We start from the raw sequence: 24,889 nt of genomic DNA, 5'->3' as shown, positions 1-24,889 counted from the left end.
ATATACAATCTGTTCCACCCATTATGGATAAACCAAATCTGTTAGTTATTGATGGAGGAGCTTTCCAATTTCAATAAAATTGACTTCTTTGTGCTCTTGGCTTAGTTGAGCCTCTGAAATCTGCATCAAATTTAATTCGGAAGTCCCTAGTTCAACCTTTGCCGAGAACCGCCTTCACCTTAAACCGGCCCTACTCAAAACAGTACAGATGTGACCTGAATTTTAAACTTATCCATTACAGTATTGTGACATCCTTGAATATTACATCAATATGTACTTTTAAAGCTGCACTTCCAAATTCCTAGAGAGATTATTGCAGATAGTTTAGGTCAAAGAGATTTGCATTTGTTTTGGTATTCAGTTTAGATAGCAATTCACTGAACTTTCACATTTTCTGTCGTGTATGTACACTTAGATCACATGTTTATCCATGAATGTGTTTCAAGACATCTTACGTGGGGAAGAAAATAAATATTGAAGGGACAGCTAATGACAAAGCCATTAGGCAGGCGCTATCCTCCACAGCTTAAAGTTCATATTCCATCTTTTGCTATATCCATTTAAAGCAGACATCTCAGAATTATATGCATTAAAGCTGCACTGTCCAGGATGGTTACCATGGAGTCTAATCTCCACAATGCCACAGGCTCACTGGAAAGATTACTGTTCAGAGGACATCAGGGAGAAGTTAATCAAATCTAATTTGCCACAGGCATGTTGATGTAGGCATAATGTATTGCAAAATGGCAGTTTGATGAATTAAAGTTTATAATAATTAAGCTTTACATTTTAGCATGTTAGTTTCAGGAGTGGAGTCTATTGTCAGGAACATTTGATTACTGGAGCTAAAAAATTAAAAAGGAATGTACTTCTTAATTGAATATGCTTTTGCAGTCAAAAAAGGAGTGATTAATATAGGGAGAAGGATAAAGAAAGAAAAACTTCCTAATGCCCTCACTACAACAACAACATTAGCATTTGTTCAGTGATAGTAAATTGAAAGGCATCAGCATTTGCAACAGCACCACCTGCTGTGAGAAGACAGAATTGCAGTCTTGAGGGGGAAAAAATAAGTGAATTGCAGTTGAGAGCATGTGCTGTAGGATGTACAACAGACTACAGTTGAATTGTGGCATCGTATGGTCACATTTACAAGTCTTGAAGTTGTACACAATTCACTCATTTCAAGAACCAGATGAGCAACCAACCACACGTTGGATATGTAGACAAATATTCTACAGGACACCTTTTTGAAAGGTGGCTGAAAAGATTGGTTAGAGCACTTGCCTTGCAAGCAAGAGAGGACCTGGGTTTGATTTCCAGGCAGGGTGAAACATTTGGCAAGTTTCCTTACTCCATCTGCCCCTGATTACAGTAAGAGAGCAGTAAATAGGAACCCGGTTGTCAGTCGATTGGCTTTTCCGGGGGTAACAATCCCTTCAAAAAAAATGGTCATTTAATCCACGTCTGTTTGTGGGACACTGCTGTGTGCAATTGGCTGCTGCATTTCACCCACAAAATATACAGTCAATTCATTTTACAGTATATTGTGAAGCACTTTGAAACTTCTTGAAGATTTGATAAGGCGCTATACCAAATGCAAGGATTATCATCATAAAAAGCTACCCTGAAAATGCAACCAGTTTAAGGGGTTTTGTAAATCCTTTATCAAGTATTAGATCTCCACTTCACCCCTGTAAAGTCTACCATGCAACATGCATGTTGAATAAATGAAATACATGACCATGAGTAGACTAAGATCAACTGAAATATATTTGCACATTTACTTTAAATGCGTTCCCCTCACCCCAGTGGGATGCAGAAACGGTTCAAAACCTGAAATAAACTATCTTCTAGGATCTTCCCCTCCTATCTACATAATGATTACCATTAACCAAGGCACCAAATTTAGTGTAAAATCATTTTTATTTCATACAATTATTCATTCTGAAACAATGGGTTCTCAAAGCTATTTGTCTGCAGGCTCTTCTTTTGCAAGTCTTGCCATTTGAGGTAACCAGCTATACAAGCTACAGCCAAGAGCACTGAAAGAAAAATCAGAGAGGCTTAATATTTTACCCTATATTAGAAACACCCTTAAACAAAGTCAAGAACCTTTGTAGAACACAAAGTACAATGAGCACTTACTGAACTAACATGTCCACAAGATTAAGCTATTTTGGTAGATGGTTTAAGACAGTCAAAAGTAGTTATCAACTTACGGATAGCAAGGATAAACCAGCCAACTGCAGCTCCTTTGCCAGGCTTCTCATCTTTGTAAGAGGTACCTGAATTTACATCTGAAAGTTAAGGGAAACGTAAAGCATTTCCACAAAGTAATACCTTATGCAAGAAAAACCTCATTAAAAACATTTCTAAAGGGCAGCTAGTGTCAAGATAGCCAATGCCAAAACCAAGTAAATAATAACAATAAACCAGACTTGGTGAATTGTTGACAGCAGTTTGTCACCTCAAGGCTTGATTACAGGAACTCCTTCCTCATCGGCCTTCCGAACTCTTCCCTTCACACGATGCAGATCATCCAAAACTCTGCAGCTCGTGTACTCTCACCAGGCTCCGTGACCCCATCACTCCCACCCTCCCCCGACTCCACTGGCTCCCCATCCCCCAGAGGATTGAGTTCAAGATCCTCATCCTCACCTTTAAGGCCATCCATGGCCTTGCCCCCTCCTACCTCTCTAACCTGCTGACTCCCTACCAACCTGCCCACTCCCTCTGTTCATCAGGCTCTGGTCAGCTCCATGTCTCCCACCCGACATGCCTTACCATTGGTGGCCGGGCTTTCAGCCTCTCTGCCCCCACACTCTGGAACTCCATCCCACGGTCCCTTCGCCTCACTTCCTCCTTTGCAACCTTCAATAATAATAATCCTTGCATTCGATATAGCGCTTTTCACATCTTCTAGACGTCTCAAAGCGCTTCACAGAATATGCTGTAAAGTGAATTGACTGTATATTTGTGGGCGAAACGCAGCAGCCAATTGCGCACAGCAGTGTCCCACAAACAGTCGCAGATTGAAAATGACCAATTTATTATTGGTTTTTTGGAGGGATTATTATTAGGCGTGTGGAGTAAGGAAACTTGCCCAAGGTTTTGCCCTGCCTGGAATTGAACCCAGGTGTCTCGCTTGCAAGGTGAGTGCTCTAACCACTGAGCTACAGGACTCCACTTCAAGGCCGGTCTCAAGACCCTTTTCTTTGACCGTGCCTTTGGTATCCCTCCCACCTCTCTGTCTTCCCTCACACCACCCCCCCGCCATGCTCGGGCCCCGACACCTGACTGTTCAGCGCTTTGGGATGTTCTTCCGACGTGAAAGGCGCTCTATAAATGTAAGTTTGTTGTTGTTGTTTGTACCAACACCTGATTGACCTATTTCAGTTCTGCTCTGAACATGGAGGAATCTCATAGTAAAGTTTTAGTAAAGTAAACACAGTAAAGGTTCACAAAAACATTCAGTGAATCATGGGGTCAAGAATCAAGGTTACAATCTAGCTTGAAATTCAAAAGAGTCCAATCCAGGCTCACCAGACTGATGGTGGTAGGAGGGGAAAGAAAATAGAATAAAGAGGAGATCTGGCAAGCTGGAATTTCTGATTAAGTGTAATTACAATGCTGGTATTGACATTTGTCAAAAATGCTGGTACCAGCCTTGTAATTGTTTGAGTCCCACAAGCAGAGAATAGCAAATAAGCCAGTTTTCTGTTTGTGGGATTCAAACAATCCGAGTCTAAGTCGATATCCCCATCTGAAAGGCTGCTTAGTGGAGCATTGGTGTGCGTAGGGAGCGCTGGGCTGGTGGGAGTCTACATGCAGCCACTGAAATTTAGTTTAGGCTTTGGGTCCAGGCCGGCTTGGCTTGAATTCCACATACCTTAGTCTGGAAAACTGGGTATTTACTAAAGTTATCCAACGCAATGTGGGAAACTCATCTACAACTCAGCAGATTCAAAGTTGGTTCCAAGATTTCTTAACCTGGCAGGCTATTATAGTAGGATTCTCTCCATATCCTAGTTATTAGCTCATATAGGTAACATTTTACCTAACAAAATCCAATAAGAATTATACGTTTGGTTGAAGCTTGAAATACAAGTCACACCATGTCGAGCACAAATTCAAATCAAAATTTAATTACCTTTAGAACTTGGCAAAACTGTTTGCAGACTGGAACGGATGCCTTTTGTGGAGTCATTAGAAGCAAGTGTAGGTAAAGCAGAGGGTCTTATTCTATACTGAGTTACTGGAAAGAAAAGGGAAGACAACATTTTACATTAACAGCAGGTTGTCTCATTACTTTGCAAGACTGAAGGGTTCTGACCATGCTTTGAGCCAAAAATGAAGACAAAAATTGATCAATGCAGTTTATAGGCAATTGGTCTGCATTCATCAAAACAGGGGTATAACTACAACGCATTACCTCAGATCTCAGTAAAATGATAGACGAGAGACTTAAAGATCTGCTGTGAGGAGCAATGTTCAAAGTCTAGAGATGGACTCATGGCAACAACCCAGTTAAATGGATTTAGGCTTAGGAAGAATTGCTGGAGCCCTACATTAGCGGGTTTTTTTTTCCCAAAAGAGTACCTGGTAAAATGGTACAAGAGAAAGATCCCACCAGAGTGAAAGGGAACAAGTTGCAGGACAGCTGGAGCAGGTTAAAGTGGCTGAGTCCAGACACTGATTAACATTCCTTTTAGTCCATTAGTTCTGGGTCCTACACAAGAGTTATGCACACTGAATCTGTCAGATAGATACTTACCAGTCTAAATCCCTGATATTGAAGTCTTCTGATTTGGGCATCACGGTTAAAAGTTTAATATTGTTGCACATTAAGCTTACGAAGGTCTTAAAATAGATCCTGGAGGGCTTGATTCAAACTTTGAAGAGTTTATAGCTATCCTCCATTGACTACCTTTAATTATCCAGCTATTTCTTGAGACTTCCTACTGTAGCCATCAAGTATTAGTGTGATAAAAGCTGATGCTGGCTCATGTATTAGAGCATCATAGTTTCAGAAGATTGTGTACCTATTTTGCAGTGTTGTTCATCCTCTTGGAGTTCCATTTCTGATGGACATGCACAGATATATTTGGGCGAGTGACTGTTAATTTGAGGAGCAGGAAGACATAGGTATTCACAACCTCCATCCTTGATCTTTTGGTTGCACCAGTCTTTGCCTAGAAGAAGTCAACAAAGTGTCCTAAAAACTCTTAATGACTTATACCAGATACATTTTAGAGACCTCCCCCTGCCCATTTTATTATGTTAATAATCCTTGCATTTGTCTCAAAGTGCTTCACAGAATATACTGTAAAGTGAATATTTTGTGGGCAAAAGCAGCAGCCAATTGCACACAGCAGTATCCCACAAACAGCCTTTGATTGAGTGACACTTTATTTATTTATTTTAAAATGTATTTTCAAGGAATTATTACCCCCCGGAAAAGCGATCTGCCAATCGACTATCAACTGGGTTCCCACTTACTGCTCGGTAAACAGAGGCGTGTGGAGTAAGGAAACTTGCCCAACGTTTCACCGTGCCGGGAATCAAAACCAGGTTTCTTGCTTGTGGGGCAAGTGCTCTAACCACTGAGCTACAGGACTTAAAGCTACTACAACATTGGCATGGCTTCAATGCACAGCCACTTGGCACAATGTCTACTTCAAGTGTATTGAGTTGGAGGGAAGAACTTTTATTAGCCCCACTCAAAGGATCACCAGACTGCTGTGTGTCACAGCAGTATTTGGTGAGGGAGTTAGGCTGCACCACTTTCCTGATCTGTGTGGTGTGCAGCCCACCTCCAACTCTAATACGTTTTAGCAATATTATTCAATTTCAAAGTATGGAATAAAAATGCCTTCATAACAAGATAAATCTCAAATCATGTTTATTCATACAGATCAAAGTCAGATTCTGGTAACCAGCCATACATAAGCCTTGTTAGCATTAACCTTGTATGTTTAGCTTTTCACCTACATTACCAGAACAGTTTTACTGCAACACCATTTACATGCCAAGAGATTGCTTACCTGCTGGCTGAATAATCTCAGAATAAACAATGATATCTTGAGGGTTGTTCAGATGAGAGGCCAAAACGACCACAGATTCTCCTGTGAATTTGTTGGCTCTGTAGATGGCTTTGTTAATTCCATCAGCCCAGAAGACATAATCCTAGAATTGTTAGAGCAAATACAAATTTTACTACTACATCTATAGTTTCTTACAGAGATTCTCTAACAGTTTACATAACTTCAACACCCATGCTTTAAAAGTTCATTCAAGTAGATAGATGTATGGAGCGACTCATTGCACTTAATTTGTCTGGAGGTGAACTAAGCAGGTTATACCCAAGTGACCATTTTTCATGGTTACCCTTAAATAGTGAGCACCAACAAGCCACTTGGCTGAAGAAGAAAACTCTTCCAGTGTTGTAAGGATCTTTACAGTGATCAGGAATTGGGTCCTTAATTCAAGGGGTTCTGAGGCTAAAAGTGCTTCAACTAGTGCCCTGAGCTTGTAAAAGATGGGCACTACACTAGGCAGAGCCATGAATCACTAGTGCTTCAGGCAAACCTTTCCACCAAACATTGTAAATAGTTTCAACTTCATCACCACTGTACTTGGCAGGATTGAGAACCCAAACTGGACATGACATTGTGAACAAGAGGCAAATTCATGGAATATCTTGTCCTATTTGCAAGGAGAAGTGATACCTCATCTGACAAATCAGCTACAACTATTTAATAGATCATAGAATATTATACAGCACAGAAGGAGGCCATTCGACCCATCATGCCTGCTCTTTGGAAGAGTTACCCAATCAGCCCCACTCCCCTGCTCTTTCCCCAAATGCTTGCAATTTTTTTCTTTAAGTACCTATCTAATTCCCTTTTGAAAGTTATTGAATCCATTTCCACCACCATTTCAGTTAGTTCATGCCAGGGTGTAATAATATAATAATATTCCTTGCATTTGATATAGCGCTTTTCACATCCGGAGGACGTCCCAAAGCGCTTCACAGAACACACTGTAAAGTGAATTGACTGTATATTTGTGGGCGAACGCAGTAGCCAATTGCGCACAGCAATGTCCCACAAACAGTCGTAGATTGAAAATGACCAATTTATTATTGTTTTTGGTTTTTGGAGGGATTATTATTAGGCGTGTGGAGTAAGGAAACTTGCCCAAGGTTTCGCCCTCTGCCTGGAATTGAACTCAGGTCTCTCACTTGCAAAGCGAGTGCTCTAACCACTGAGCTGCAGGACTCCAAACAATTCCGTATATAAAAAAATCTCCTCTGGTTCTTTTGCCAATTATCTTAAATTTAAGATAATAGTTTTGACTGTGCCTTAAATCAGTTGGCACATTCAAATAATCCATTGTATACAAAGATTTGGGACTATAAGCAAACATTCTTCATTAGAAGAACTGGGTTATATTTTCAACCAGACAAGCCTGCTGCTAATATTTCAGAACACAATTGAGACATTACCTCCAATAATACAACAGCAGAAGGATAAGCAAGTAGCTTCTGTGACTCCAGTACAGTTCTTCTGTCCTTACCATTTAGGTCTATACTAAACAACGTGTGGAGCTTTACATCAACCCAATAGAGGCGGTTCTTTACGAGATCTGAGAAGAATAGCATGGATATAAAACCAGACTGACAAAGTGCCCTTTTTTAGTACACACGGAATTAGTATTACTTACCAAGTGCAATACCATTCGGCTTTGGTGTACCTTTAACTAGAATTTGGCGATCAACACCATTCATTCCTGCTTTTTCAATTTTTGTCACTTCACCTTTATCTGACCAGTACATGAACCTTTAAAAGGAAAGAACACTAGTCACAACTAAGAAATCCTGCTTAATCGTGAACACATGCTCAAGTAAAGCAGATCTGAAGAGCACAATTATCTGTGCATGAAACCATCTTGAGGCACTTTAAAAAGTGTAGCAGTTTGAAAGTTTACAGGATGCTTCCCTCCAGGGAGAGAGAGTGCATTGCATTCCAACAATCTATCTCTGAGATTTCCATGTGTAGCTTGGGATGCATGGAATTGTCAGTTTGGTTTGGATATTCTTAAGTATGGTGATGGATTTCTGCACGTGTCAGACACCCGGCTGATCAAAAATATTTGTGAACATGTCTGTGGGATATACATCTACTCTTAGCTCTAAAATAGAGGATCCTCACCTCTAACCCTTTTATCTGTTGTTTGCTCTACACTCATTATTCCTCATTTGCTGCTATGAAAGTCGCATTACTATACTTTTCTGTATCACCTTTAGAATCTGGGCAATCCCCTTCAGTCAACCAGACTATATCTGGCACTCTAGGTACAACCTAATCAGAAAATTGTAGCTCAAGTATTTAGGAATTTTAACTGATTTGGCAATATACTTCAGCATCTGGTTTACTTTCTGCATCAACATGGTGAATAATGTTGACCAACACCTTGAGATCTTTGTTTCTCCCTCTGCCCCCATGATCTATCACATCAATACAGTATTTGCCTCCTATATGCAGTGCCTTCCATTCATTTTATTGTACTTTGTTTGGAAATCAGCCCATGTGCACATTGTATTAGGCTCTTAGTATGCAGAAGATGCTAACCTGATTAGAGATTTCCAATTAATAGCATTAGATTTTTAAAAAATGCCAAATATAGCATTGGGATGATTTAGAAGATGCAGGTCAAGTTGTTGTTTTTAACACAGTAAGGCTAATTTAACAATACCCATTTATTGGATCAACTGCAATAGAATCAGGTTCACTCAGATCTTTGTCAAAGAGAGTGGTCCTTTTGGTTCCATCGAAGGTAGCCACAGATATGGTTTTAGTGCCACGATCAGTCCAGTAGATGTGCTTGTAGACCCAGTCTACAGCAATTCCCACAGGCATTTGAACATCCTTGATAATTCTGGAAATATTAGTTGCAGCTTTCGTTTTATCCATGGACAAACTGCAAGGTTAGTGGCAAGACAAAAAGTTGATCAGTTATAATGAACATTCACTATTTTAATGTTTGGTTTGCTGTAGACAAACAGTAAAACTGAACAAGTTACAGTACAATTAATGAGTACAATTTAGCTATAACCCACTTAGATCCAAACAATCAGGACTAAATTAAGACATGTAGTACAGGTCATATTCTAATTCTGGCAAGGCAAATGGGTGGCCAGATTTGCACAACTAATTTTTAATTGACTGAACCTGCAAATACATGAAAAGTCTATTGCTTTGTTTTAAGACAACAAAAACTTTGTAAGACAAAAATCTTATGATCTGTAGAATGTTAAACTTAATCTATTCTGGTTTGGAAAAGCTTCCAAAACTTCCATCACTACAGAATCATAGAAAATTATTTTGAAAAGAATCTTAAGCCTCAAGATCATGAGAGATTTCATGCCTTTAGTCGAGTTTTGAATTCATGCCTCTAAGTTACCTGAAAATTGCCTTCTTCCCCACATCAGACCAGAAGATTTTCTGTTCTATAGCATCAGCATCTAGTGCCACAGCACTTCTCTGCTGCTCAACTATTGTGATGTATTCTTTGTGGTAGACTCCTATTTTCCTGATGTCATGGTGATCAGTGAAGATCAAGTAGGGCTCTTTTCCTCCTAGGTAGGAAATAAATTAAGTCAGTCCCTACCGGCATCAATGAAGTGTTCTTCATTGGATGATTGTCGAGCCTTGCACGATTAGTTCAAATGTTCTCTGCTCTGTAGCATATGCCCTCAGAACAGGACAAACAAGTCTGTGGTCTGGCTATATTGGATGGTGGAGAGACATCTCACTTAATAGCCAGGAATCAGAGCGAGGCATAGAGGGGAGCAGGATTGCAAACCTAGCTGCCTGTAACTCTGGTGTCTTAGATAGATAATGTTTGTACATAGGAATCACTGGGGGGCAACTGGGACCTTGTAGTAAACCTTTGAGCTACCACATTGTTTCCAACAGAACCTTAACATTACACTGGTGTTAGTGAGATATTGGGAAAGTCTCCATTTATCCTGAAAATATCATCCAGAATAAGCCTTCCAACCATCAATTACAATATCAGTGGCCTGAAAATTAGACCCATGTCCAGCCAATCCTTCCTACAAATTGCTCTTCAGCTATTAGAGGCATGAAAGAGTGCAAAGACAATTGCACAAATTGAGCAGTTACAACGTTTCTGCACAATAGGTTTGTTAAAAGCAATTATGTATTGTTCAAGATCCCATTAAAGGATTCTAACTACTCAATTTACTGACATCCTGTCTATCAGACATCAAGTCCTGGATGAGAGCCAACTTTCTACAGCTGAATTTCAGCAAGACTGAGGCTCTCCTGATTGGCTCGTGTGAATGGCACTTTACAAATGTAATTTTGTTGTTGTACTATTGGAGTGTCATAGGAAGTGCAGTGGGATTGAAAATGGTTATTTACCCGAACAGGTGCAAAGTGGAGCAAGTCTACTTACCTACTGCCTTGCAACTCCCTGTAGCTGGGTCCATATGGTAGCCTTCATTACATGTACATTTGTAGCTTCCCTTCAGATTGATGCAGATGTGACTGCAGGTCCCAGGATTCCTACATTCATTGATATCTGCAGAGATAAGTTAATATCCTTTAGCTGTAAAGAAAGACAATTTCTCCAGTTAATAACTAGTCAGTCGACTTGCCTTCACACATTAGCTCATCAAGTAACTGAAAGCCAACAGGGCAGTCACATTCATAACCAATATGAAGATCCTGGCAGATGTGAGAACAGCCACCATTGTCCATTTGACATTCATCGATATCTGCACAGAGAACAAAATTTTAGTTGAGCATTTTATATCCCAGGACAATAGACATTAGAGCAGTGAGCTTAATCTGTTACTGTACAGCCGCAACAAAAGAAACTCCAACAGTATGTGCATGAGAAAGCTATTTTGATAAAGTTATAGTTGGGCGTGTAGTTAATAGTCTGTAGAGTGGCAACACTCATTTTGTGCACCGCTACTTTGCTCAAATAGCTCTCGCCACCAGTTCTTTGCTCTCTCTGCATGAAGGTCCGTCTCAAGACCTACGCTTACTAGTTTAGGTGCCAAGCAATTATTAAGCACTTTGGGAGTGCTTGACTTAAAAGGCACTATATAAATACAAGTTTGTATCGTTTTCTAGTTACATGCTTGGAAACAGCAAGGCCAAATCAACTTCACAACTTGGCAGATCTCAATTTTTTTTAATATAAACGAGGCAAGCATAATGGGGTAAAATGGGTAAATGTACAGGGAATGCTCAAATTATATATAGCAAGGGAGGTCAAAGCTAGTTCATGTAGTGGGAAGCTTACTCATCACACATTGTGTCTCATACTAGAAATACAAGGTATTTCAATTCATACAAGTTACCAATATGGAAATCAATTGCAAAAAGAAGTTAAACAGAAACTCCAGTTATTTATTTATGGTCCAATAAATGGGACAATGTAATCCACAACTCGAAGCCACTTACCACACTCTGCAAGCAGTTCATCACTCCAGTCTGCACAGTCCTGCAGTCGGTTACACACTTTGGCCAAGTCAATGCATTCTCCACTTTGACATTGGAAGTCATGGATCCCTTCACAGACTGCAGCTGCAGAAGAAAAAGCAAAAAAAGTTAAGCTTGAAGTATAATATAATCCTTTCATTTGATATAGCGCCTCATCACATCATTGAGACGTCTCAAAGTGCTTCACAGAATATTATAAAGTGAATTGACTGCATTTTGTGGGTGAAATGTAGCAGCTAATTCTGAACAGCAGTACATCTAATGACACAGTAGAATAGGTTAAATGGTGCACTTACGAGTTGTACAGTTCATTTCATCACTGCCATCGGTACAGTCCCTAAACTTATTGCATTTCTGGCTTGCAGCAATACAGCTACCATCACCACATTTGAAGTCATCAAGTCTGCATTTTCGACGAGCTGAAAGTTAAATCAGGTGATTGATACCTTAGTATAGCTCATACACCCAAACCTCGCTTGAATTCAGTATTGTACCGAACAAGGAATGAAAAATGCAACATCTATGATCTATTTGGTCCAAAGGTGGAAACAATTGACTAGATCCTGAAGTGAACCACCTCCACTCATTTAGGTGCTCAATTACCATTTTCATGAGACGTGGTACTCGAAGTTGGACCATTGCATTAAAAGTGCAGTGTATAGATAAATTTTCAGCTTCAAAAGAAACTCCAACAGCATGTGTATAAAGTTATTTTGATGAAGTTTCAGTCAGTAGACTTTAGCTAGGAAAGGAGAAGAGTTTCTGCAGTTTGCATCCTATAGTGCAGATCTCTAAAAATATTTAACATGTGAAAGTGAAACCGCTATTCCACCAGTGCCAATTTGTCCACCAAGAAGTAAACAGACATCATACCATCCCTACTGTCAATTATTGAGCCATAGGGTCATGACATTGATTTTGGGACACTTGTCCAAAGATTTGGGTTAAATCAAATTCCAGCACAACACCACTGGGCAATGTCTAGAAGTTACTAATACAGTATTTGAATTTTAATGGTGCCCTTAAACTAGTTTAAAATAAAGGTGACCCACCCAAGAGATTTGAGTTACATAATCTGGAGTGCTCAGATGACTGTTACAGGGGAAGGGGGTAAAGAAAAAGGTAAGGATGGTCTCCTTGGAGCTTCAAGGTGATCGGCTTGGCTACAAAATAAGTGAATCCTCTGTTGTCTTGATGATAGATTTGTATATTCTATTCCAGGAAACTGCCATGCGTAGTTGGCGTATGTGGTATCCAGTCGAGTTAGATACTTGTAACTTGGCAATGGACACCCAGCTGACCAAAATAACCAACATTTCAATAGTAGGAACACATAGAACCAAACTGGCTCATAAGTTGTAAGAGCCTGTGCGTGAAGAAGTGAATGCAAAAAGTTGATATACTTACGACAATTAGTTTCATCACTTGCATCACTGCAGTCAGTATCTCCATCACAATACATTTGGTAGTGGATGCATTCTCCTGAAGCACATCTGAACTCACTGGGGGAGCAAATTACAGGAGAGGGAGGGGTGTGCCCACAGCGGTCTGGAGTTTCATCAGACTTGTCTGAACAGTCAATATTGTTGTCACACACCCAGTTTGATGGGATGCACTCTGCATTATTGCACTGAAACTCATGTGGACCACAGGAATATGCAGCACAGTGGTGTTCATCACTTCCATCAGCACAGTCTTCCTTTCCATTGCAGACAAAGGTCTTGGAGACGCATTGACCAGTGATGCAAGCGAACTCCAGTGGACTGCAAGTAGGAATGCCTGAAAAATGCCATTTGGTACTTAATACCTAAAACAAAGTTCATCCTAGTAGACAACCAAACACTGATGGCCCCTAAAGTTGTTTTGTTGTAAAAGTTTTTCAGCATGCAACCCGAAAAATGAGCTTCTTGCCTGGATATCTTATGCACTTGAGCTGGTTTGTGATATGTTCAGTGATTTAAGTTGCAAGCAAAATGTGTTCTTCCCCCAGATAAATAATCCTTGCATGATTATAACGCCTTATCATGCCTTTGAGACATCTCAAAGCTTTGCAGAATATATTGTAAAGTAGATTGACAGTGTATTTTGTGGGTGAAATGCGGCAGCCAATTGCACACAACAATATCCCATAAACAGTCACAGATTGAATGACTGTTTTGGAGGGATTATTACCCAGGAAAGCAATTCGCCAATTGATTGACAACCTACATTTAAACAATTACATAGGCAACACCCAAAGCAGTAGTACAGCTGCTGCAGAGATGAACATTGTGCCCATGCCTCAGATGAACTGGAAATCCCAGATGAGGTACTGAGAGGTTCTGTCCATGAAATATACTATAGCTGTACTATTTGGCATAACCTAGATGCTTGGGACTTGCACCCACTTAGCCATTTTATGACCATGGAGTTTTCTTGCTTTTTCTTCCATCCTCTTCCCCCTTGAGGTTAATTCCCATCTCCCCTACCCCCCTTTTGAGTGTTAATGGTTATTGATGGTTCATACCACAGCCCTCTTCATCATGGCCATTGTCACAATCTGACTGTCCATCACATTTCCAGGAGACTGGAATACAGTGGAGCGATCCAGGTCCACAGCTGATCTCATTCAGGCCACATCCTTTCATATCTGAAACAAGCATTTCAAGCACTCTTTAGTTTATGCATACTGAGCAGAGGCAGGATACTCGTGATTAGCCTTTTACATCCAATAATAATCCTTGCATTTGACATGTGCCTTATCACATCGTTGAGGCTTTTGAAAGCACTTGTAGAATATATTATAAAGTGAATTGACTATGTTGTGGGTCAAATGTGGCAGATAATTGGGCACAGTGGTGTCCCACAAAGAGTTGTGGATTGAGTAACCCAAATTTTTTTTATATAAAGAGGGATTATCCCCAAAAAGTGATCCGCCAATTGAACAACTGGGTTCCTACTTACTACTGGGTAAACAGAGGCGTGTGGAATAAGGAAACTTGCTTAAGGTTTTGCCCCAACTGGGAATTGAATCCGAGTCTTCTCACTTGTGGGCCAGTGCGCTAACCAATATGCTATGGGATTGGCTCCTTTACTATTAGTCATTGCAATGGTCAAGTGGATTCAGCATGAGCCAACCTTAGCTGTACAAGCTATTCTGAGAAAGTTAAGGGGCTATTCAACTATTGTATTAAATGCAACATTCAGGATGGTAGTGTGCAAGCTGGTCAGACTAAATTACAAGATGTACAAGTCAAATCTACACATGCAAGAATTCAGTGGACTATACAGAGCACTGATCATTCAGTGTAACAGCATTTGATAAAGCACACATGCCACAAAGCCCAAGTACAGGATTTATTGTAAAGTGTAGAAATTGCATTTTGTGAGCAAGTGAAATTGAAAAAATCCCTGGATGGTGGAATTTAAGATTAAACCTAGAAAAAGAAATCAGAGCTGGACATTATACACAAATTAAATGCGCTGACAATTTAAGCTATACTGAAACCCAAAGTGCATGTACCAAAGCATTTCAAGATATTAAAACAAATGTGTAAAGAGATGTTGCTTTGATTATCGAAGGCAATACTTACGGCAGACTTCTGGGCTTTCATCTGATCCATCTCCACAGTCATCGTTCTCATCACACTGCCACCTTGCAGGCACACATTGTCCGTTGTTGCACATGAAGTCAAATGCTCCACAAGTAGCATTAACTAAATGAAATCAAATAATTTGTTGAAGCCAAGAATTATAATGCAGGAGTTATTGCAAGTCTAGGCAATAATTTTTAGTCAGGTAGGTGTCAGACATGTGGAAACCCGTCACTATGCTTAGAATCCAAGTTACACATAATTACACATACGTATGGCACCTACACATGGCTTTACTCTTCCAATCCTTTTTTTAAAAAAAAACATACCTCGCTCATATTTACCCAAAGAAAAACTAGATTTAAACCTTTTAAATAACCACTACAAGCAGTGGTATGGATTGAATACATTAACTTAATTACAGATTATCTAGAATTCTGCACTTTAAGCATCCTGCACAAGCTGTTGTACAGGGTTATTGTTTGCATTTGTGTATAGCAAGTAAACAAGACTGCTGCTGGCAAGACAGACTGTTAAACTGAAAAGCTATTGTATTGAATTATTCATGAACAGGCAGTAGGCTGGTATATGTAAAAAAAGTACATAATGATATCTGATCAATATTTGGATTCTGCAAAAAGCTGTTTGACAGTGAAATGTGAAGAGGAAGGACTGATACTGTTCTAAAATTTGAAGGAGAGGAAATTGTGGTATTCGGATGCAAGTTTAATTCCATTTCCAATCCTTCCCCCCACCAATACAAAAAATTGGGCAGGTTTAAGTGCATTTACTATATTAAAATTCAGCTGTAAGTTTGAAAGTGGAGGCCACTGAAGATTCTAAAAATATGGTTCAAGTAACTATACCAGGGTACATTAATCCAAATTATCCTCCACAAATATTTAAGTCCCAGTTTCAGCATCACTAGATGGGGAGTCACTTTCCACAAGAAATTTGGATGAAAAATGTTTTTTGATATTTCAGATACCCATCTTACAGTCCTTCCACAGCAAGTTATTTTAAACTGAGGGTAGTGTTCATCAAGCCACCCTATTTGGGAACCAGTTTGTCATTTACCCACAGGTCCATCCTTAATTTGGTCATTTGCAATCTAGAAATTATGCCCTTTTGTTCTATCAGCACATCTGAAAGTTGTTCTGGGCTTGCTTTCAGACCCATTTAAAAAAAGGTTACTCATTTTTATAAGGTCTCTTCTGAGACATTCAAGACAGAAGGGCCTGGCTTGTAATTGTTGCACATTGCTCAAACATAGTGGAATCACATTAAGTGTAAGTCTTAAAAACAAGTTTGAGAGATTGATGGAATGTTGGCTTAAAACAATTGAAAAGCCAAAACTCTGGATCTTGGACCAATTTGTTTACTGAGGGCATCACTCCAACACAAGAAATTTGGAATGTGTGCAGTGACATAAATCTGTACAGATGCTTACAAATTCAGGTTACTTCAGGCCCAGATCAGTTTTGATGGCATTACAAAATACTCCTAAAGAACAGCTATGTCCTATTTCAGTGTCTAGCTGACATAACTAGTTTCAGATTTGAATGCACTGTATAGTATTGTACTTCCATTAGTAAAAGAGTAATTTTAAAATCTGCATTGCTGTCCAGCCATCCATCTACCCAGGTGGAGTCACAAGCGAGTTAAGCGTCCACTATATATTTTTTAAATAAAGGGCAACAAGAAGCCTAAATGTACCTATTTTACAGCGATGTCTATCCTGCTCAAGTTCCATGTCAGTAGGACACAAACAGACATATTGTGAGGAATGAACAGTGAGCTGAGGAGCTGGGAGGCACAGGAATTCACAGCCTCCATTCTGTAAATCCTCATTGCACAACTTATTGCCTGCAAAAAAAGTTTCCAAAAGTTAATTTTAGATAAACAGGACTTGGTGATTTGCACACAAATCCCTACAGTCAAGTAATTTTATTACCAGGCCTGGCAACTATCTGCAAAATTATTGTATTCTTTTAAGATTTTTCCACGATCATGCTCCTCCCTACCTCTGTGACCTCTTAACACCATACCAACCCATCTGTTTGACATGCATTAGCCTGCATCACGTTTCCCACCCCGTCTGCTCCACCATTGGCAATCGGGCCTTCAGCTTTTCTGCCTCCACCCTCTAACTTGAATCCCTCTGCCTTGCCTCTCCAAGGCTCAACTCAAGACCTTCCTCTTTGATCACATTCCCACCCCACTACCCTCCAACCCTTTCAATTGCAACCCTGAGCTCGGGTGCAAACCCTTAACTGTCCAGCGCTTGGAACGCACTTCCAACATGAAAGGCACCATAGAAATGTAATTTTGTTGTATTTATTGAAGTGCTCATGGGGATCATTGGGTTCTAGACTAGCACATTAATATGTTGAATAAAATCAGCCACAAGGAATTTGAGGGACTAGCATTCTGCTCACAACCAACTTTATTGTTCTATCCACATTCCTTAAGGTGGGTAGCTATTGTACAGGTGACTGTACAGAGAAAGTACTCATGGGAACATAGTTCCAGGCTATTGGTGCAGCTGCAACATTTACGGGGCGAGATACTAGCACTTAGAAAGCAGTTTGGCAACAGTACTGTATGTGCGTAATCTGGTCAATAAAGAGGTCTGTTGGTTGCAGCCAGTGCTACCAAGCACTCAACAAGTGCCCATCATACCAAATGCTTTACAGAAAGAAAAAANTTATATTAAATCAAGGTCCTGTCTGCCTGTCCAGGTGATCGTAAAGGATTCGAAGAGAATGTCGCCCAGTGTCCTGGCCAACAATCCCCCAAATAAAAATTGGTCACCCAATCCATGGTACATTGCTGTGCAGAACTGGCTGCCACGTTTTGCTTACAAAATACAGTCATCCACTTTACAGTATATCCTGTTGTGAGGCATTGTAAAATCTGAAATAAATGTGACATTAAAATGTGAGGTATTGAAATATGTAATAAAAAAATGAAATTAATTTGAAGAATTAAAATATGAAGCGAATATGAAATTACAAATGAAAAAGTGATGTCAAGTAAGGTATATTAGAAAAAGAGAAGTGTTACACCATGTGTCCTGTAGCTCAGTGGTTAGAGCACTCGCCTTGCAAGCGAGGGACCTGGGTTTGATTCCCAGCAGGGCGAAACCTTGGACAAGTTTCCTTACTCCACACGCCTGATAATAATCCCTCAAGAATAAAAAATAAAATTGGTCACTTCAATCCACAACTGCTGTGCACAATTGGCTGCCGCGTGTTGCCCACAAATATACAGTCAATTCACTTTACAGTATATTCTGTGAAGCGCATTGTGATGTCTAGAAGGCGTGAAAAACACTATATCAAATGCAAGGGTTATTATATGCATAGCTAGGGAACTGAAAGGATGGCAGCACATACACAGCTAGGGATAGGATTAGAAAGGCCTTTTAGAATGAGAAATATTACAGCTACTTAATCTAAAGGATTTTTGGTCAGACATTGCCTTTGGTTTGTAAACTGTAGTTAGCATTGCCCTTCCTTGTGATGTTAGCTTACCAGTTTCTTACCTGTTGGCTGTGTTAACTCATGGTAAGCAATGATATCATGAGGATCCTTAAGGTTGGAGGCGAAAGTTGCTATATCCATTCCTGTGAATTTATTGGCTCCATAGATGGCTTTACTGTCCCCATCAATCCAGAAGATGCGATCCTATCAAGACATTTAAGAGGAATTAAAAAGCTATTCAGAAATATGCACATCAGGTGATCCTTGCCCAAGGTAACAAGAGGTTAATACGTGCTAAAATATTCTCTTCAGCAGCACAGTAAAAAAAGAAACCTTCAGCCAGTTTGTTGCTCAATTCATGCACTAGAAGTCACTGACCCTAGCAATACCTTTAATTGTGAAGCCCTAATTATTCTAATATTTCCATGTAGAACTGCTTCCCCTAGTAGAAAGTTTTTGAAAAGTTTGATAGTCTTGAAGCATCCAATTTCATACCATGGAAAATGGCAGATGGGTAGGAGAAATTTATCCTAAATAATGCTGGGAATTGAAGGTTCCTAAAGCACATGGGCACACAAACAGGCAGGGATTGTCTGAAATGTTACTGGAGCCATTTAGGTTTGCCATTTAGGGAAGGGGGGGAAACAAACCCAAAACAGCTCAATTTTGCTTTTTGCCCACAAAATATAGTCAATTCACTTTACAGTAAATTTGAAGTGCTCTGAGACACCTCGAAGAAGTAATAAGGTGCTGCATAAAATGCAAGGATTATTAATATTGGAGAATACCAACTCAGCCAAGAGACTTGAATATTCCATCCTATAGATGGCCACTAATGGGTGGAGAGGGAAGCAAATCTACCTATGCCGGAAAATCTAATCTTAACATTGCTCCTTTTAACCAAGGAATTTGAAGTAAAAAATCAAGAATTCCATGCCTTTCAGATCACATGGTTCTTGCAAGTTTCATCTTGTACTTTGGTGGAAGATGAATCCATTTATTCCACTGAACTTTGTTCAATAGACTGACAACCAATGTCGAAGAGTTTGCTTACCAAGCAAATTCACAGTACTAGACCATTACAGCATGTCAAATAATTTCTCCAATTTACCTGAATGTACTGTGGCAGTCTGAAGTAGAATTAATAGCTCTGTAGAAGTTAATTGCTACTGTATTGAGGTATGAAGAAATTACTTTACCTCAAATATTGCAATCCCAAGTGGTTGAGTAAGGAATTTCTGTGACAATAGTATTGTTCTTCTATCCTCTCCACCTAGGTCCACACTAGATAAGCAATGCAGTTTTGAGTCAACCCAATAAAGACGATTTTTCACAAGATCTATGGATTAAAAGTAGGGAAGCGTTAGTATTGACAATCCAAACAGTATACTGGAATTAGCCTTCATGTTTCTGTGTCTGCTTACCAAGTGTAATGCCATTTGGCCTCTGAATTTCTCTGGTAACTAGGAGTCTGCGGGCAACACCATTCATTCCTGCTTTTTCAATCTTTGCAGGTTCACCCCAGTCTGACCAGTAAATGAATCTTTAAAGCCAATGAGAAAAAAAAATCACTAATGCACAAAAGTGATGAATATTCCTGTGAAACAGAATTTTTTGCCATCCAGTTGCTAATACATGAGTACAAATATTGATCCATCAGTGCAATTTTATAAACTAATGGAGAGAATCCAGAGGTTTCACAAATCATTTTTATTTGAGGTTGTATTCAGATTGGCTATGTACACAATACAGCAGATCTTGTGTTTAGTTTAGCTGCACTGTTACAACTAGACCAAGCATAATTGAACTATTGTGTATTGTGGAATCCTGTAGCTCAGTGGTTAGAGCACTCGCTTTGCAAGCGAGAGACCCGAGTTCAATTCCAGGCAGGGCGAAACCTTGGGCAAGTTTCCTTACTCCACACGCCTAATAATAATCCCTCCAAAACCAAAAACAATAATAAAAATTTATCTTTTTCAATCTACGACTGTTTGTGGAACATTGCTGTGTGCAATTGGCTGCCGCGTTCGCCCACAAATATACAATCAATTCACTTTACAGTGTGTTCTGTGAAGCGCTTTGGGACGACATCCCGACGTGAAAAGCGCTATATCAAATGCAAGGATTATTATTATTATTATTTCCTTTCATGCTCATACAAGTATGCAGAGTATTGTAATTAAGATAAGTCAACTGAAATAACTTTAACCTTAGGCCTATATTCCATTATTTGACTTGCACTGCAAGCACTAAGCCTGGTCTAGTATTATATTGTTCACTTATGGCAGATCATTTTGATAGAATTCTTGCCAAAGTCAGCCATGGAGCCTAAACCTACAACATTGACTGAGAGATGAGACTGATGCCAAATGAGCTGGGTTGACATTCATAACTGAACATGCATCTGAATATTCAACAACAAAATATCAAGTTAGCATGTATGATGGTCCAAGATTGGAGGAAAGCACTTTGCTACCCAAACATTTCAGTCTAAGCATTCAACTGGTTTGCTTTTTGAAATCAAGCAAATGTCTTGTACAATGGTACAAGCTTTCAATGATAAAACACATTTCATACTATACCCCGATAGAGGATCAACAGCTACAGAAGCTGGTTCCCTTAGGTCAGTGTCAAAAAGAATCTTTGTTTTGGTACCATCAAAGGTAGCCACAGATATTGTTTTAGCTCTACGATCAGTCCAGTAGATGTGCTTGTAGATCCAGTCCACAGCAATTCCCACAGGCATTTGGGTATTTTGGACAACTCTGTAGATACCAGCTGACTCGCCGTGTTGATCCATGGATGCACTGGAAGGAGATCAGAGGTAATGTGGAGCTTGCAGGTGATGAGCACCAACCAAAACATATCTCAAGAGGCACATTGATCAGTAATATTTGGACAGCAATAGTACCACTCAGTTTTCATTTACTAAATGAGAAAATAAAAGGCATCTGCATTAAAGTTCAGTTCACGAGAGGGGAGTGGAAGGGAATTTACTTGAAATATAAAAGCTTGTTTTAATTTACAGAAAAGTCTTGCATTACCAGAAGATTCCTTGCTGTCCCAGGTCAATCCAGAAGATCTTCTGTGCTGCAATGTCAGCATCCAGTGCCACTGCATTTCTCAACTGTACAACAACCTGGGTGTACTCTTTGTGGTGGAGTCCTAGCTTTCTGAGATCATGGTGATCAGTGAACATTAAGTATGGCTCTTTACCTGTACAGAAAGAAAATCCCTTTAGAAGTGCATAAAAGGAAAATCAGTTGAAATGTTTTGATATTTTGAAAGCAGATTGCAAGAGCATCACTAGCATGTTTACTCTTGATATACCAAATGCTTTTTAAGCAGGATTCAAGACAGACCAAAACAAAGGGAGTTCACTCCTCTTTTCCGTAATTTAAAAGTAGTATGGTGGCCAAATAGTATCAATATGGAAAACATGATTAGATTAACACCATTTTACAGTGATCTCTCTACCCTGGATTGGCACCAGACTTTGTCATGGTTAAGCAATCCAAGATGCTACCCCATGTGAATAGCAACTATATAAATGCAAGTTGTTTATATGCACATGGAAACCCAAGTCCCAAAAATCAAGTGCTATAACTTATGAAATGAGACTTCTCCTTACCATATATCGGGCACTAAACATATGCATTTTGTGGAGGTAGTTTAAGAAACTTACAAGCAATGCCAAGACAAATATCCATTGAGCTGAGTTAATGAGTGCAACATTGTACTTGCCTACTGCTTTGCAGTGACCATTGGCTGAATCCATAATGTATCCTGTGCGACATTCACATTTATAGCTTCCTTTTGAATTGATGCAAATTTGACTGCATGTCTCAGTATTTTGGCACTCATCAATATCTGGCAATGGAAAGAAAGTGGGTTGATTATATAATAATCATCCTTGCATATAAGAGGTCAGCCAACTTTTATTTGTATAAATGGAGTCAACTTACCTTTACACGTTTTCCTCCCAGCCAGCTCAAAGCCAGCAGGACAGTCACATTTGTAGCCAATCACAAGATTCTTGCAGATGTGAGAACATCCACCATTATACACCAGGCATTCGTTGATGTCTTTAGAGAAGAAGATTGTTATTGACCATCAATAACGACAATCCTTCTGCGTGCAAGTACAATAGCAAGATTGTACATCGTATATGAATACACCAAAAACTATCCAACTGTAACAACATTCTACAAATGGTTTGACAGAAAGCAGCATGCAAGCTTTGTTACAGAGAAAGCTGACAGTAGGTCTATTGCTAAGCCCCTGTGAGTTTAACATAGTACAGTGGGGAAGAGCTTTGAAAGGGTTAAAGATTTCAATGTAAAAGTTATTTGCGCCATACGAAAAGCTAAGCTTGCCATAACCACAATAACTGCCAGCAGCTCAGCTTGAGACATAGATAAGGAAGTAGACAGATAAATAAGTGAAACAGTAGGAATAATAGATCCCTGTATGAAGTTATATTTACAGAAAGGTATGAGTAAGGGGCACATAGGTCAAGCATGTGAAACAGTCCCTTTGTCACGGTAATAGAACATGATCAAGAAAGAGTATATAGGACAAGATCCAGAGGAGCAGAGGAGGAAGGAGCAAGGCTTTCTCCAACTGAAGTGTGATGTTACCGTGGGAAACATACGTTTCAGTTGTTATGCTAGATAAAACTGTATGCTGATGTGATAATATTAATGTTAATGCAGAGTCTGTTGCTGAGTGAATAAAGATCTTTTACTTTGAATCTTTGTGTCAACTAGTATTGAGTAAACTGGTACCCAGGCAAAACCTACAGCTTGTAAGCTGACTTTTTGGGTTGACATTTGAAACAATGTCCCATTTTGGCACCTTTTAAGGTTTAAATACAGTAAAACTCACATAAGTTGTATCAGTTGGAACCATACATTTAATATGATTTATGCAAAATGAGTCATGTCAAACATGCATAGAATATAAGCTCTTGAATAGAATGTGGACAGATGTATGACTTAAGTGATTATACAAATTTTACTGTAGTGAGTAAAGCTATTTTACAGCTCAATGGAAAAATTCTAATTGAAGCAGGCAGATTGAAAACGATAGGTGCTCCATTTACATTCTACTTACTACATTCTTTCAATGGTTCATCACTTGAATCCCTGCAGTCCTGATGGCTGTTACACACTAGAGTGATGTCTATACATTCTCCACTTTGACATTTGAAGTCAGTTGGCCCTGTGCAATCTGATGTGGAGGAGAAGACAATTGAAACAAGAACCAATAATAAGAACCAATACCACACACAGGAAATGAATGACACTCACCCATCTTGCATTCAGTCTCATCACCACCATCACTGCAGTCCATAAAGCCATTGCATTTCCTGATTTCCTGGATACAGCTCCCATCGGTACATCTGAAGTGATCTGGGCCACACGTTCTAGGAACTGGTTAAGCAGAAGCACATTTTTATCCACTGAAATAATCCATCCTCAATTTCATTCATTTAAAGGCGTGAAAAGTAGCATCTCAATGATTTTTATTAAGGCAATTTTTGTATTCTGATATTATCCTTGAATCTCTTAAAAAAAGCAGCTCAAGCTCAGTTTTGTTTAAGATACTCTTAATGTCTAGCCCATCACAAAAGCATTTTTTGAGTTATAGCCTTGATTCCATCCACCCTACCATCATTTAGCCCATCTGCCAGCTCTTTAGTCTTCCTTTAAAATAGCTGGCTTCTTGGCAATTTTTTGGTTCACACTGTCTTTTTCTGGGGGTGGGAAGGGGTATATCATCTACTTGTACAGAGAACTTAAGCCCTAGATGAGCAATGTTAGTCTACTTACGACAGTCAGTCTCATCGCTTCCATCTTTGCAGTCTGCGTCTCCATCACAGTACCACTGTTCATGAATACATTGTCCCGAAATACACTGGATCTCCCCAGGTGTGCACGTAACAAGTACAAAAGGCTCCCCACAATTCTCTTCAGATTCATCAGATTGGTCAGAACAGTCATTGTTGTCATCACACAGCCAATTCATTGGGATACACTCAGAATTATTACACTGAAACTCATGAGGTCCACAGATAGGTGGATGACACCCATGTTCATCACTTCCGTCACCACAGTCATCCTCTCCATTGCAGACAAAGTTCTTGGAAACACATCGGCCACTGGAGCATGTGAACTCCAGTGGACTGCAAGTAAGTGGTGCTGAAAAGACAATTGGGTGAGCTTTCAACAAAAGCATCTATACCTAGTCCAGCAAAGCTTGATCTAAATGACAGATGGCAACC

At 39.6% G+C, this 24,889-nt stretch overlaps 1 protein-coding gene across 1 annotated transcript in view; it reads right to left on the bottom strand.

Annotated features, from left to right (window-relative positions):
* Window positions 1-1,938: 1,938 nt before the first annotated feature.
* The window catches only part of LOC103178095 (low-density lipoprotein receptor-related protein 1-like), a 43,861-nt gene continuing 20,910 nt past the window's right edge, over window positions 1,939-24,889 (bottom strand). The window contains exons 17-43 of the mRNA XM_042346809.1: window positions 24,438-24,806; window positions 23,910-24,038; window positions 23,719-23,835; window positions 22,569-22,688; window positions 22,348-22,473; window positions 21,648-21,819; window positions 21,186-21,410; window positions 20,028-20,146; window positions 19,803-19,942; window positions 18,666-18,807; window positions 16,835-16,984; window positions 15,119-15,241; window positions 14,053-14,175; window positions 12,954-13,325; window positions 11,843-11,965; window positions 11,508-11,630; window positions 10,691-10,810; window positions 10,489-10,614; window positions 9,469-9,643; window positions 8,761-8,985; window positions 7,729-7,844; window positions 7,511-7,650; window positions 6,048-6,189; window positions 5,046-5,195; window positions 4,154-4,258; window positions 2,223-2,300; window positions 1,939-2,045 (exon numbers count right to left, since the gene is read on the bottom strand). Of these exons, the coding sequence (XP_042202743.1) occupies window positions 1,939-2,045; window positions 2,223-2,300; window positions 4,154-4,258; window positions 5,046-5,195; window positions 6,048-6,189; window positions 7,511-7,650; window positions 7,729-7,844; window positions 8,761-8,985; window positions 9,469-9,643; window positions 10,489-10,614; window positions 10,691-10,810; window positions 11,508-11,630; window positions 11,843-11,965; window positions 12,954-13,325; window positions 14,053-14,175; window positions 15,119-15,241; window positions 16,835-16,984; window positions 18,666-18,807; window positions 19,803-19,942; window positions 20,028-20,146; window positions 21,186-21,410; window positions 21,648-21,819; window positions 22,348-22,473; window positions 22,569-22,688; window positions 23,719-23,835; window positions 23,910-24,038; window positions 24,438-24,806 (4,157 nt within the window). The remainder of the gene's footprint in view (window positions 2,046-2,222; window positions 2,301-4,153; window positions 4,259-5,045; window positions 5,196-6,047; window positions 6,190-7,510; window positions 7,651-7,728; window positions 7,845-8,760; window positions 8,986-9,468; window positions 9,644-10,488; window positions 10,615-10,690; window positions 10,811-11,507; window positions 11,631-11,842; window positions 11,966-12,953; window positions 13,326-14,052; window positions 14,176-15,118; window positions 15,242-16,834; window positions 16,985-18,665; window positions 18,808-19,802; window positions 19,943-20,027; window positions 20,147-21,185; window positions 21,411-21,647; window positions 21,820-22,347; window positions 22,474-22,568; window positions 22,689-23,718; window positions 23,836-23,909; window positions 24,039-24,437; window positions 24,807-24,889) is intronic.

Source organism: Callorhinchus milii, unplaced genomic scaffold (genome assembly GCF_018977255.1).
Source record: "Callorhinchus milii isolate IMCB2004 unplaced genomic scaffold, IMCB_Cmil_1.0 Scaffold1, whole genome shotgun sequence".
Taxonomy (NCBI): domain Eukaryota; kingdom Metazoa; phylum Chordata; class Chondrichthyes; order Chimaeriformes; family Callorhinchidae; genus Callorhinchus; species Callorhinchus milii.
The sequence above is the reverse complement of the archived record's forward strand: the minus strand, read 5'-3'. Positions and strand labels throughout refer to the sequence as shown.